Source organism: Siniperca chuatsi, linkage group LG5 (genome assembly GCF_020085105.1).
Source record: "Siniperca chuatsi isolate FFG_IHB_CAS linkage group LG5, ASM2008510v1, whole genome shotgun sequence".
NCBI classification, from domain to species: domain Eukaryota; kingdom Metazoa; phylum Chordata; class Actinopteri; order Centrarchiformes; family Sinipercidae; genus Siniperca; species Siniperca chuatsi.
In genome coordinates, this window is record NC_058046.1 from 4,295,915 (window position 1) to 4,309,463 (window position 13,549).

General features: G+C 39.4%; 1 protein-coding gene across 5 annotated transcripts in view; it reads right to left on the reverse strand.

Moving 5' to 3' along the window:
- wdfy3 (WD repeat and FYVE domain containing 3) overlaps window positions 1-13,549 on the reverse strand; it is a 105,120-nt gene that overhangs the window by 58,182 nt on the left and 33,389 nt on the right. For all 5 annotated transcript variants that reach the window (XM_044195694.1, XM_044195693.1, XM_044195691.1 and 2 more), the window contains exons 9-13: window positions 9,590-10,069; window positions 8,635-8,745; window positions 6,643-6,836; window positions 2,614-2,885; window positions 1,686-1,883 (exon numbers count right to left, since the gene is read on the reverse strand). In XM_044195694.1, the coding sequence (XP_044051629.1) occupies window positions 1,686-1,883; window positions 2,614-2,885; window positions 6,643-6,836; window positions 8,635-8,745; window positions 9,590-10,069 (1,255 nt within the window). The remainder of the gene's footprint in view (window positions 1-1,685; window positions 1,884-2,613; window positions 2,886-6,642; window positions 6,837-8,634; window positions 8,746-9,589; window positions 10,070-13,549) is intronic.

Consider the following 13,549-nt stretch of genomic DNA (forward strand, 5'->3'; position numbering starts at 1 on the left):
AAAAAAGGGGCAAATCAACACACATGCAGACATTTGCGAACACACCCACAGACACAAACAGAAACACGCACACACAAAAGCACAGGTATTCACACACCCATGTGCACACACACCCACACATGCAGCCGCGCAGATGGACCAGGCCGAGGATGAACAGCCAGACAGCACCAGAGGTTAGAGGAAGAGAGAAAAGAAGGAAAGAAGCAGTTAGTGGAAAGCTGAAAGGAGAAACAGGATCAGAGCTACAGCTGGAGCACATGCAAGACGCCAGCTAGAACTGCACGTGAGCTGGGCGTGTAGTGTTGTCTCAATGACCGAGGACTTAAACTTTAATCCAGACGTCAAAACTCCAGCAAATGTGTTCTGCAAACAGAAACTGCTTTTGATTGTGACCTCCAGGTGGTGCACAGAAGAAGAAATGGGAAAAGAGGGTTGTAATCGGCTGCTCAGCAGTCTGTTTCTTAACTGCAGTGGTCAGTAAATCAAATCAATCTGCTGAGAACAGCATCAAAAACACATCTTCAACTCAATCCTAGCCCACCATAAATGTTTAAAAAATATGTATTTCTATTTTAGTCACCAATTTCTGGATGTTTATTCATGTCTGCTATGGTGTCACAGCAGTAATTCATTTCAGAATATTAATCATTTACACTTATTTCACTCATTCTGCCATCGTGACAACACTAGTAGGCTGTGCAGCTGAATCAGAACCACAGTGAGCTTCTTCATTAAATGTCTTTCAGCTGTCACAGTTCAGCCATGTGTGTCTCAGATGAAGAGGTCGAATGAGTGGGAGCTGCGACTGTACTGTATGACCTGACTGGGGTAAACACAGCTGTGGACCTGCCTCATCACTTTTCAGCACACAGAGAAGCACCTGACTGATCTGAACCTACAAATGCCCCGTTCATTTGTACAAAAAAAAAATGTGTTCTACAAAGTGGACTTCACAAGCATCTTTGTTTGCTTTACATGTTTTAGTATCGATCATCACTGTAGCTGAGAATGTTGTTGATATAAGGTGCAGTAAATCAACCTTGTTTCACAATTAATCTACAGTAATAACTGTAGATCACCTAAGCTAAAGAATTGGAACTCAAGCAACCAAGTGATACATGCAGATCTGGAAACATGACGGTGCCTCATGAGAAAAAGAAAAATAAGTTAAGGGTTTTATTAAGAACTCCAACATATTAGAGGATTGTAGAAAAAAAAAGGTGAGGGTCTTGAGCTACTACAGAAATGTTGCAACATGTGGCTGCAATCTGCTGGACTCAAACTAAAAGCTCCTCGACGTTCTTTTACATTAAGAACTCACTGACCCACTGTCACATAGTACTCATTCAGCAATGACAGTCACTAAACTGTTTATTTATTATATAACAGAAAATGAATAACTTGTTGACAGTACTTTGACAACTATGCTTCATCTTTATTCATTTATTAGCTCAATAAACTGACTGCACGCAAAGAGATGGCAGCCTCCAAGTTGCATTTGACCCTTCTAGTCTGATTAATGGTGCACTATATACATTACATCTTAACTCACCCAAAACACATGTCCATGATATCTGCTGGCTATTGTGTGAACAGAGGAGACTGAATTCCTACTATAGGTGGTTACATTTTGGCATAAGTGTCACTATTAAAATCGAAATGCCCAGTTCCTGTCATCCACTGACCTATCAAAAGAGTCGGTGGCCATCTTGTACAGGTAGATGAAGAGTTTGCTGCAGTGCTTGAGCGTGGGACAGACGCTGTCTCCTGCGCAGCCTCCAGGGGCAGCCTCGTCCTCCAGCAGCCTCTGGAAAGGCTGCGCATTGGAGGGGAAAACGCCCGTGGGACCCAGCTTCTTGGTGTCTGAGAAACAGCCCAGCAGCCTGGTGGGAAGTAGACCAAGTGGTTAACATGTGGAAAGTTTGGTTTTAAAAAGGACAAAAAGTGACAGCATAGAAAAACACCGCATAAATGATGTCTTTCTTTGGACTTTGATGTTGTTTTGACTTTTCCTGCAAAGGGGAAAAACACCAAATAGGAAGCACAACAGTCATTTCAGAGGTTCTTCATGCATTATCCTGCCTCTACACTTCATTAGTATGGTAGTAAAGCAGTACTAAATACAGCCCGATCTGCACTGGACTACAATTATTTGAGAACCTTTTGTGATTTATTGGTGCAGCGCGTCCACACAACATGGAAAATTCTTAACTCAATGTCCGCTTACTATCTCGTGGCCTTCATCAGCGGATGGAGTTTGCTCCAAGTTTCATACTTAAGACAGCTAGGCAAACCCCATCTGCTGATGAGGGCCTAAAGATGTGGCTGCAGAAGAAATCTAGTAAGTGGACTTTCAGTTAAGAATGAAACTTCAAGTTCAAAGTTTGTGAATAATTAAGCAAATTTAAAAGGTACCCTGTGGAGTTTAACAGGCTAAACTGAAATATATAAATTAATTTTGGGAAAATCAGCGTTATATACGTGCCGGGTCACTAAAGACCTGAGGTATGTAGGAAAACACGTACCTCATTAAGAACACTGTTGATCTTTGCAATTAATACAAATCACAAGAGGGCCTCAGGTAATTATTAGTCCTGTGTGAATAGACCTTACCTTACAGCATCGGCCAGCTTCTCATACTGGATCTCCGTGCGGAAGAAGTGTGAGTTGGCGGGTTCGTAGCGCATGGCGGCAGTGAGCGTGCAGAAGACTGTGTGCAGAAGCTCAAAGACTTGGTTCTGGTTGACGCGATCCCAGCCGTGTCGCTGCGGCTGGCACAGTGAGCGCTCCATGGCCACCAGCAGAGAGGTGACGTAGACAAAGCCGCCCACCTTGCGGAACACCGTCCGGGTGCGGTGACTCTCGCGCAAAACCGCTAACAAAGCCTGAAGAGGAGGAGGAGAGAGGAGAGATTCATTCATGAATTATTACGTTTCCTCAAGATTTACTTATTTCATGAGCTGTTTACAGAGACATAAAACACAGGAAATTAATTAAATTTTTTTTTGCTCTTCCCAGGGTAGATGAGTTGTCGCATAGTTTATTCTGAAGATGTCACACACCCTCTGTTTCACTTTCTCTGCATCATTTTAACTCACTTTATTTCACTTATTTTACATTTTGTTACTCAATTATTCACTCCCATGTTGAGTTTTCATGTCATTTGTTTTTTTGTCGCCTCATTCAGTCATATTTCTATTCATCAACTCATTTCCCTCCCATTCTTCTTTTGCAGTTAGACATATTTATGAGCCCCTCGGGGTTTCTTTGTCTCACTGCACTGACTGGATTTTTTTCCTACATTTTTCCAAGTTTTATGGTTCGCATTTGCAAGTAACCTAAGCTGAAACATCAAACTGTAACCTAGATATGAGTTTGGGGACCTAAAAACAGCCTGAGAGCATAGAATGACTGTGACAGGCAAAGTTTTTAATAAGCAGCTGAAAAGTGGAGAAAACGTCTGGGATCGGCAACAGATGAAGCTTTTGAATGACACAGGTGAAGTGCAGTGTAGGCACATGTCAGGGAAAACAAGGCTCAGTACCACTGGGGAATTTTTAGCAATTTCAATCATGCTTTTATCGGAATATCTTTCAAACTTTTCTTTTTGGTACCAAAAATGTTGGAATGATAGGACAAAAACATATATTTTATGATAGGATAAGTAATTATTTCTGAACATGTACATATGCCACCTGCCTTTCCAGATAACGCTATCAGTACATTATCAGTACTTCAGTAAAGAATCCAACAACAACATTGGTACAGTCCAAAAATCTCATTACAATACCCATGGTGATGTCACTTAGACTGCCTCATTAGCTGTATTATTATTAGTAGTAGTATGTATATCCTACAGATGGTTATTAAAAAATACTGGCATTTTATCATTATAGCAACATCTTATTTAGAAACTCTGCTGCAAATCGTCTTAATTCACTCAAATCACAAAAACCATGTTCTCTCTTCTCTCTGCTTGTGGTATCAAAGCATGCAGATGGTTTCGGTTATATGTGCCATGGCTGCAAGACATTTTCTGTTAAAAATTAGGCCACCACTCGAATAAAATGCAGGTGGCGGATGAATGTTGAAAATCTCAACAGCAACATGTTCTTTCCAGAGACAGTGTCTTTGTATCCCTGAATCGACAGAACAAGCTGTAAACAGTTTTCATGAGGACTATTTCTTTAGTAAAAGGTAGTTCTAATGAACTCTGCTGACAGCAAAGTCTCTGGAATTATGGGAACACGGTTTCTGGAAAGAACTGCTGTTGAGTCTTTCAAAAAAAATTAACATGAACAAAACATGTTCAGAGTTTTGAGCACCAAATAAAATGTCCTTGACCGCCACAATATTGCAGTAGCAATAGAAATCTCAGAGATGGATAAAACCAAATTAAAAAACAAAACAAACCCAAACTAATGGCATGTCTAGACACCATTAGGACAATCAATAAAAAAGTGTTGGTTAATTTGACGATATAAAGCGCAAGAATAAATTAATTTAAATAAATTTGTCAGTGGCTTTGTGATACGGTTTATACAGTATTGTGGTTGCTATCCGTTTAGTATCTCTAGTTGTGTCGGCCAATGTAGGTACTGTTGGAAGTCAGTGAGCAGGACTTCTTTATGGCAATATTGGTATTTTTTAGGATTTTTGCAGCAATGTGAGGACTGGAATAGCCAAAAACAGACACTCCTGTCTGGTTAAACAATGTTTCAATAAGACAAAAAAATCTTAGCTGAAGGTCCACTTACCAGATTTTTTAAAGCTCAAAAAACTTAGAGAGCTCTGGAAAAAAGCTACTGAGTGGACCTTGAGTTAAGATTATTTTGTTAAACTACTGTAAAACTTCAATTAAAATTAAATTAAATTAAAGTTCCAATTAAAAGCTGAGTCTCTTTTACTGGCCGGGTGTGGCTACACGTTTTGACAAATATACGCAGGTCTCAATTAGATGCCGGGTCTGAAGTTCTTTGGCTGTATAAAACCTCTTAAAAGTCCACCGGGAACTGCTTGAGCTGGTTCTAAGCTGCTTAGATCACGCATACAAATATAAATGTTTAAACTTTTGTCAATATGCATGCTACACATCGTTAGATCGGCTAGATTCTCCACAATCATTCAGTTCATTTTACGGAAACCATGAGCATCAAAGTATAATTCATTCAGATTTACCGGCATGGTAAACAAGAGAGACAAAAAATACTATAAACACATACATATACAGTAGATGTCTGTCCCAAATATAGGCAGGTTGAGTTCAGTGATTGAAGCAAATAAAAGCTTGGGGTATTAATTGAAGTTTTACGGTACTATTTCTAAAGGTCAATAATGAACTTCCATGCTCAATGGTATTAACTAATTTTCCATAAAAATTGACAATATCATGATTAAATTCGATGTCACCATATAAACTTATACCCATATACCTTGATAGAGGATTTTATCCATTTTGCCCACTTTTCCAATGGGAATCATGAAACCTGTGATCATTATACCTACACCATATCTAGAAAAGTCATTGGGATAGGTTTAGATATAATGATGCATCACCAGTGAAGGAACAGAGAATAAAGGAAGTAAAAACTGCGATATAATGCACCGCTGAGCCAGCTGTTTAATGCTGCATTAAAATACTGCCAGACTCAGCACAGTGATTTTTTTCCAAACTAATCACAGGATGTTGAAGACATCCTCTTCCTGTCCTCCAAGATGGGAAATTACCACCAGGCTACGACTATGTGCTGGTAAAATTTAGGTTTCAGGTGTCAACTTTACCAGCCATGTGGAGGCCTTGAGGATTAGATGCAACATATCAGGGTTTGACTGTGCCCTCCTGAGACATTAGAGGGTTAAATGTTTTCACAAGGCTAATCAGCTTAATTTTGGGATCTATTTGTGTGTCTGTAGTGTGTCCATGTCAATGATGCATAAACCCTGATGACGAGCGAGGAAAAATACATTTTACTTAAACTGGATTTGATATAAGTTCTTTGCGGTCTTTAGTTTTTTTTTGAGGGTGATAATTAAAATCCCCGATTAGTGAAATAGGAGCAAAATGCTGACGGGTTAATCCAGCAGAAGCTTTCAGAAGGCGTGAGAATTACCTCGTCTGAAGGACTGGAACTTGAAAATGCAATTAGGCTTCAGAAATTCAGCCACCATCCTCTCACCCTGTGTGTGTGTGTGTGTGTGTGTGTGTGAGAATGTGTGAATATATGCTTTTATGTACATCTTACACTTAGTACCCGTGGTCTGAAGCAATTACTGTATGCAGGGCTTCAAATGCATATTGATTTTTTTAAAATTACAGACTTTCCTTACCTCACTGTTCTCACATCATCTTTCTGAACTCCTCTTAGCTACACTACAGTATAATCAAGACAGTGATTTTTCTGAACATATTTGAGTTGACAAATTCTCTAAAATCAAAGTAGCTGTATGTTTCCAGACAAAATTTAAAGTAAGAGACAGAGCCTGTGACCGATATCAAGTATTCAGTCAAAAGATATACATTTAAAATTGATTAAAAGTGTGCCACCTGACAGTAATACAACATACTGAAATTAAATAAATACATTTTAAAAGTTTGAATAAATGCATGTGTAAGACGGAGACAGTTTGTGTGTGTGTTGTTACCCGCAGTATATCAGTCTTCAGCTGTAGTTCACTGGACGGTGCAGAGTGCATGAGGCCCAGCAGCGTTCCCATATCGTCATCTCCGCTGGGTGACAGGACGAGCTGCTGGATGATGAGCAGGGCGTGTTCCCGACACTGACGATACTTCACGATGTTGTGAACGCAACGAGCGCCGCCAAACTCCCTGAACAGAGCTGGCAGACAGAAAGAAAAAGGGGCAGAAATGTAGTCTTTGCACACCTTAATGTTTTTAACTCAACACAATGACACCAGGCCAGGTTATAATGGCACTGTAATACACTGTTCCAAAAAAGCGATGTCCAATAATGTGTCAGATTGCCTTTTAAGGAATACGCTACACTGATGTTGACCGGTATATTCAGCACGCTCACACTACATCCATGTTGCACTCCCCTCCTCATAGCTCTGAAGTTAGCTTGGGCTGAAACTAACCATTATTTTCATTATCGATTAATCTGTCAATTATTTTTACAATTAATAGATGAATTATTTTGTCTAAAAAAATGTGAGAAAATAATAAAAACTGATCATCACAATGTCAAAACAGGATGTCTTCAAATTGCTTATTTTGTTTGACCAACAGTCCAAAACCCAAAGATATTCGATTTACGATGAAAACAGAGAAAAGCAGCAAATAATCAAATCAACTGAAAATGTTCTAATGATTAAAAGTTCTTCGGAAAAAAAAGAAAAGGTTGATCTTGATATTGGTGATCTTCTTTGTTTACCTGAGGAGCCTAAAATCTATAATAATAACAAATAATAAAGAACCTTAAAATTTCTGTTTACTGTTGTTGATCTGTTTAGTGATGGGGCGTTGTGGCTCTGACCCAGAACTTTCAGTATTGCATTCGTATGGTGCACTGAATGTCTTTCTACTCCTGCACTCATTGCAAGTTTCTCTAACTAAGACAGCTGCGAGCCCAAAGCATAAAAAGGTAAATGTAATGAATGTAATGGGGGAAGTGCTACAAACATCACACACATCATCCTGTTTTTCTGACAGGGACCAGTCATCATCAAGGTCAAAGAGAGCTCTGAGCTGTCAGTGTGCAGCCTGTTGGTAATCTTTGTGACTCATCACAGTTCTACAGCTGACACACACACACACACACACACTAACATAGAGGGTCAATAAGAGACTGTGTAATGTGGGATGAGAGGGAGGATTAAGTAAATGTAATAAGATACTTTATTGATCCCTGGAGGAAAATTCTCTTTCCTGTCTGCAGAGAGGTCAAAGGTCAACATTCAGCAGCCTTGGAGATGGTAGGGAATAAGTGCTTTGCTCAAGGACACTCCAGTAAGGTGGATAAATGCAGACACAAAATCATCACATTGAGTGATCTTAGATCTTTGCAGCATTCAAGGGTAAACTTGACACAAATAATTAAAGCCAAAAAGTACAATGTGTGTGTCATCAGTAGTTCTAAAGGCACCGGTATTGTGTCCTTCACTGATCCTGATCAACATCCTGCAGAGCAAAACACAAGTCACCTGCAGCTGCAGCGTGGCTTTTCAAGAGACATCACTTGAGAATGAATTCAGTTTAAATGCTTTGTAATCCAACGTACTGCAGTTTTGGAGCTCAATGTGCCCCCACTGCTGCAGACAATTTTAGCCAATCCAACTCTACAGAGACACAAAGATGAGGGAACACCCTTTAAAGTGAGGTCAGTCTCCTTTAAAGCTTTTTTTCTTGTTGTTACTAATATAAGACTGAATTAAGACTTATAAGGTTTCCATTATAAGCAAAAGGGTACCTGAAACTAAATTATTAAGGGACATGAAGTATTAATCTATAATGAGTGTCATTACTTAATCACATAATTAAAAACATATCCTCTGCCTGGATTTAATACACATTTTAAGACCTTTTTGACACTTTTTAAGGAATCACCAATTTTGTATATGGCATAATGTACATGTACCTGAAAAAGTGTATGTATGTGTGTGTGTGTGTGTGTTTACCTGCATTAGTGTTGGTGGTGTTGGAACCATGCAGGAGCACAGTCAGTGTCTCCATCACCAGCCAGGCCAACTGCTTCTGCTCCTCTGCTACTGTGTTGTTTTTACAGTCAGCTAAAGATGGAGGGGAAACAAAGCGAGAGAAGAGAGGTTAGCATTAGACGACATTTCATGCACGCAGTGAGCGAATAACAAATAATGATATAATAAAGGGTATGTGCTAAAAAAAAAATTTATGTGGAATACTTTACCAAAAGGCAATAACAAAATAAAAAAAACAGAATTTAATTTTCTAACAATCTGCATTTGAAGAAATGTACATTTCTGGCTCTAATGGGTTTATAATGTGCTTATGATTCAGCTCAGTGTATTTCAGGTCGAGCCTGTAGTTGGATAAATCAATTTAGCATGTAGCTAAAACCATGAGTTAAACAGCCTGTAGTCTTGGACTTCACGCTGTATGGTGCCAGTTTTGACTGTTGGACTTGTTACTGGTGATTGGTGTATTTTTCCTTAGCACTACTATTTAAATAATTCCAACCTGAGTACACAATGATCTTTAAAGAGCAACTTAACACCAGCTAAAAAAAACCAACATGTTTTTGCTAACCTTCAGTGGTTTTACTTCTCACCTTTCTGCAGTGATGTGGAAGTGTACTCCAGTGTGTCAGGGTCAGTGTGTCACCATGACAGTGCTTTTCAGCCTGGTGTTAAGTTACTCATTTAACTCCCATGGACTGATTTGTGAATTGTGAACTATGCAGTGATAAGAATAATTTTTGCATTTAGCAAGAATTACAGCGTTAAATTCCTATATTGTGTTGGCCAATTTTGATCTATTCTAGTTTCAGTTTGGATCCCTAAATTCCCTTTTGACTGTTGTTGCTATGGCAAAGTTCCTGTCCTGACTATAGCCCACTACAAGAGAAGTTGTTACAACAACAAAGAAGCACCTCACCTTGGTCATTATTGTGTGGTTGCTGCTGAGTGGCCGGGTCTTTGAGCAAGGCAGCGTACTTGTGCAGCAGGTTGACCAGCACCTCCAGCAGGCCGACCTCCCGCAGCACGTCGCTGAACACCGGGTCGTGCCTGGCCAGCTTCAGCAGCGTCCGGACGGCCGTGATGCTGCAGGCGTGCGACGTGCTCGATTTGAGCAGCACGCTGACGCTGAATAGCTCTTTGCACGGCACATAGTTCAGGCTGAAGACGACAAACTCCAGCAGCTCAAAGTACTTGGCCTGGGCCTCGGGGAGCTTGGCCACACGATCTGCAAACTGCGACAGGGTGTGCTGCGACTCCAGGATGAAGTAGTTGGCTGGCTCTGCTGCGTAGATGTTTCCAATGGCGTCCAGTAGCATACAGGCCAGACGGCTTGTTTTAGCCCTCAGGAAGGCGTTCTGAAGCACCGAAAAGGCCTGGATATTTCGCACTGTGTGGCCTGGAAGAGGAGAGATGAAAAAGAAGAAGAAGGTAAGTGTTTGTGATTATGACAAAACAAATATGAATGACTTTAATTTGAAATGATTCCGGTTGAGGCACTAATCTTGGTCGCAAAGAAAAAAAAAATTGATTTCTATTTCTAAAAATTAAAGAGTTAAACAAAAAACTTGAGAAATGGATGACAACTTGGACACAGCCAAACAGACTCAGAGGTGGAAACATCGCTCTGCTTTGCATCGTGTATGCATTTAGTGAAAAGATGCAAATTATTAAGTATAAGAGTATGAAGACACAAAAAGAGACCAAACATTAACAGAGTGGACAGAAGGAGGCTGATGACACATTTACATTTCTCAGACTAAGACCTACATATGACTTTGCTGGCTTTAATCCAACAATACAGAAACTGATTTCTTGGCCTTGAAACATCCCTGGCTAAACTGAAAGCAGATATCTGAGACCACTCCTGATGTTACATAAAATGAGACCAAAATGCCTCAAAGGTGCATGAAACCTGAAGAGCAGTAACTGCAGGAGAAAAATAATCTCATGCAGAAGCACTGCTGGTATGGAGGGGAATTATTCATCTTTTCACAGTATTTAGACAAGTACTTGCTAAAAGGAAACCCAAACCTCGGTTATGGGGCTAAAAAGTAGCTCTATTTTGCTTAAACAGGGCAGCATCAGTAAGCCAGGAGAAAGTGTAGCACAGTGGTCGAACCATCAGGAGTTATGGGATAAATTCTTTTTCTAAAAGTTCTATGCATCTTTATTACAAATCTTTGATTGATAGACCAATAAAGGCACGCTGGGCAGGGCTACCCCTTTTTAGTGAATTCAAATAATTCAAGGTCTTGGTTGGCTAATACATTTTTAGTCCATAAATGGTTTTAGATGTACTTTTTGTAAGGAAGGACTCATTTCCTGTTAATCGTTACTAAAAAATGATAATCACTTCACACAGAGGAGCTTTGGTCTTTATTAGGCAAGACGTTGTTCCTTCAAATCTTTCTGATTAACTCCAAAGATTTTTAAATGAAACATCTGACATCTTATCCTGAGATCTATTACCTTAGACTGCTACTTCACATCTGATTTTATCACTCCACAGTCAACAAGACTGGTCTAATTTGTAGTAACGCTCCAACATAATACCTTATCTTTGTCATACATTTTTGTTGTTTAATGATAAATGTTTGGTTTGTCAACTTGGTATTGGAGTAATAAAGCATCAAGGGAGAAAAATCCTTATTTGATGTCAAAATTCACCAATCAGTCCTTTAGCTCTGTAAATTTTAAGTCTTGGGGGTACATAACAAAAAAATACTGAAAATCAATTAAAATATTTTAGGTGTGGTACTGAAAAATGAAGTGCAGGAGCATGTAGGATGGATTTTATCTGTGAACTACACTACACCCATAATCTGACCTCCATTTTGGGGTTGAGTAGCTAACATAAAACCACAAACTATGACTCCCACACGTAGGAACACATACAAGAAAAGTGACACCGGCGTGTGTCATCACACACACCAAAACACACGCAGCCGTTAAGTGAATGTGGCGGGCTAATTACGCGTGTAAGCGGACCCTCTCACCATGATGGCTTCTGGTAATGACTTTGTACACAGCTGGAGCTGTCATTAGGTGAGTAAACACAAGTGTGTATATGCGTGAGTGTGTCTGTGTGCTTATGTGTGTGTGCTAAAACAGGCAGCAGTCAGGCAACGGTCATCAGCCGTGGGGCGGAGGTGACACGCCAAGTTACAACACTGTACGGTGTGTGCTGTCCGAAAAAGAAAAAGTTCACTCAAAACAAAGTCGAAAAAGTCTGCCCTAGCAAAGCCAGAATGAAACATAACCAGAAAAAGAAAACGTCATATTTGTAATTTACATTGTATTAAAATAAATGCGAAATTAAGACAGAAAGACGAATAAATAAAAACATAACTCAGTAAATGGAGGAATAATAAAAAAAAAACCCACAAACAACCTATGAAAGTTTATGCCTGAAGGGTTTAAAGTTAATTGTAATTTCATAACAACCACTTCCTAAATATAACTCCACAAAGCAGTATAAATACTCATAATACACTAAAATAATTAAATCAGTTTCAAAAGTGATCCCTATAATACAAATAGCACATAATAATTAGAATTCCCTACAATGCACCCAAATTAAAGATGTTAAGCAAAGATGTTTATTTACCAAGAAGAAACCAAGATTTTGTTACTGGAGGGCGAGAATAAAATTACATATTTGATATTATAAATGGGAAAGTCTAAAACTATGGAAATAGTATATGTTTATATGCAGTGTATTTATCATGTGTCATGCTTCAATGTTATGCACATTATGTTGATTGGGTTTTTTCATATCCATAGCTGTTCAATATTTCATTTATCTTTATTAATGTATTTTCTTTCTCTGTATATAAAAATATGTAGAATATACATAAAAGACGATTTTGGATTTTATGGATTTTTTTTAAAATATATTTTGGGAGTAGCAAAGTGGGTACCATTTAGGTTTTTTTCTTTTCTTAAATATATTATAGTTATATTTTTATAACCGTTGATTTGGACAACAATGGAGCACCAGCGGGAGGAGCCGCTGGTTCCAGAAGTGCCTTTCGCCATTCTGTATTCCCATTTCAAATGTAGCTTTTATATTGGACAGCTAACAGTGTAGATATAGACAGGAAACTTGGGGAGAGTGAGGGGTATGACATGCAACAAAGGGAATATATGGTGATAAAACCATTAGAATATTGTGTCACTTGCCTTCGTGCCAACAAGATCACAGACACTCCCTTTTGTATTTCACTGCTTGATTACATACTGTTATAAGGAAGCATGAGTGCATTAGAATTATTTTAGATGTAAGGTAGATCTGACTGCCATATAAAGTTCAGCCTGTTTCTTTAATGACAAATGTTAAAAGAAGAGAAGGATGCAAGACAGAATGTCAAGGGGGACAGGTTCTTAGGCAGTAGAAGTAAACATGTGGCCCAAGACAATTCTCTGAACCACTAAAGCGTCTCTGGACTCAAAAGATCCCATTTGTATGCAGGAGGCTTCAGGCATTCATCTCCAGCAGTGTGACAGGCAGCAGAGTTGCCATGGTGCCTGTCAACAGGTTAAGCTTACTGGGATCAGCCAAGCATCAAAGTCATTTCAGGGATTAAGATCTGACGGGGGAGATTCGGCAGCTGGGGCATACATGAAGACTTTTCCACAAGTAATTCCTCTCTTGTTTCAGGGCTTTGGGCAAACCGACTTGGTGGGAGTGTGTGGATTTAAGAGGCCACAGAAAATCACTGGGTTGTATCCTGAATGAGCGAGGGAGAGAACATCTTCACTCATTCAACATTTGCCGTCAAAGTGTCCCTGAGTCCTTCTTTGGATGATGACAATGGATGGCCATTTTAGCAGAGACAGGCACTTTCTCATAATTGTTTTGTGAGTAAATTTTTTG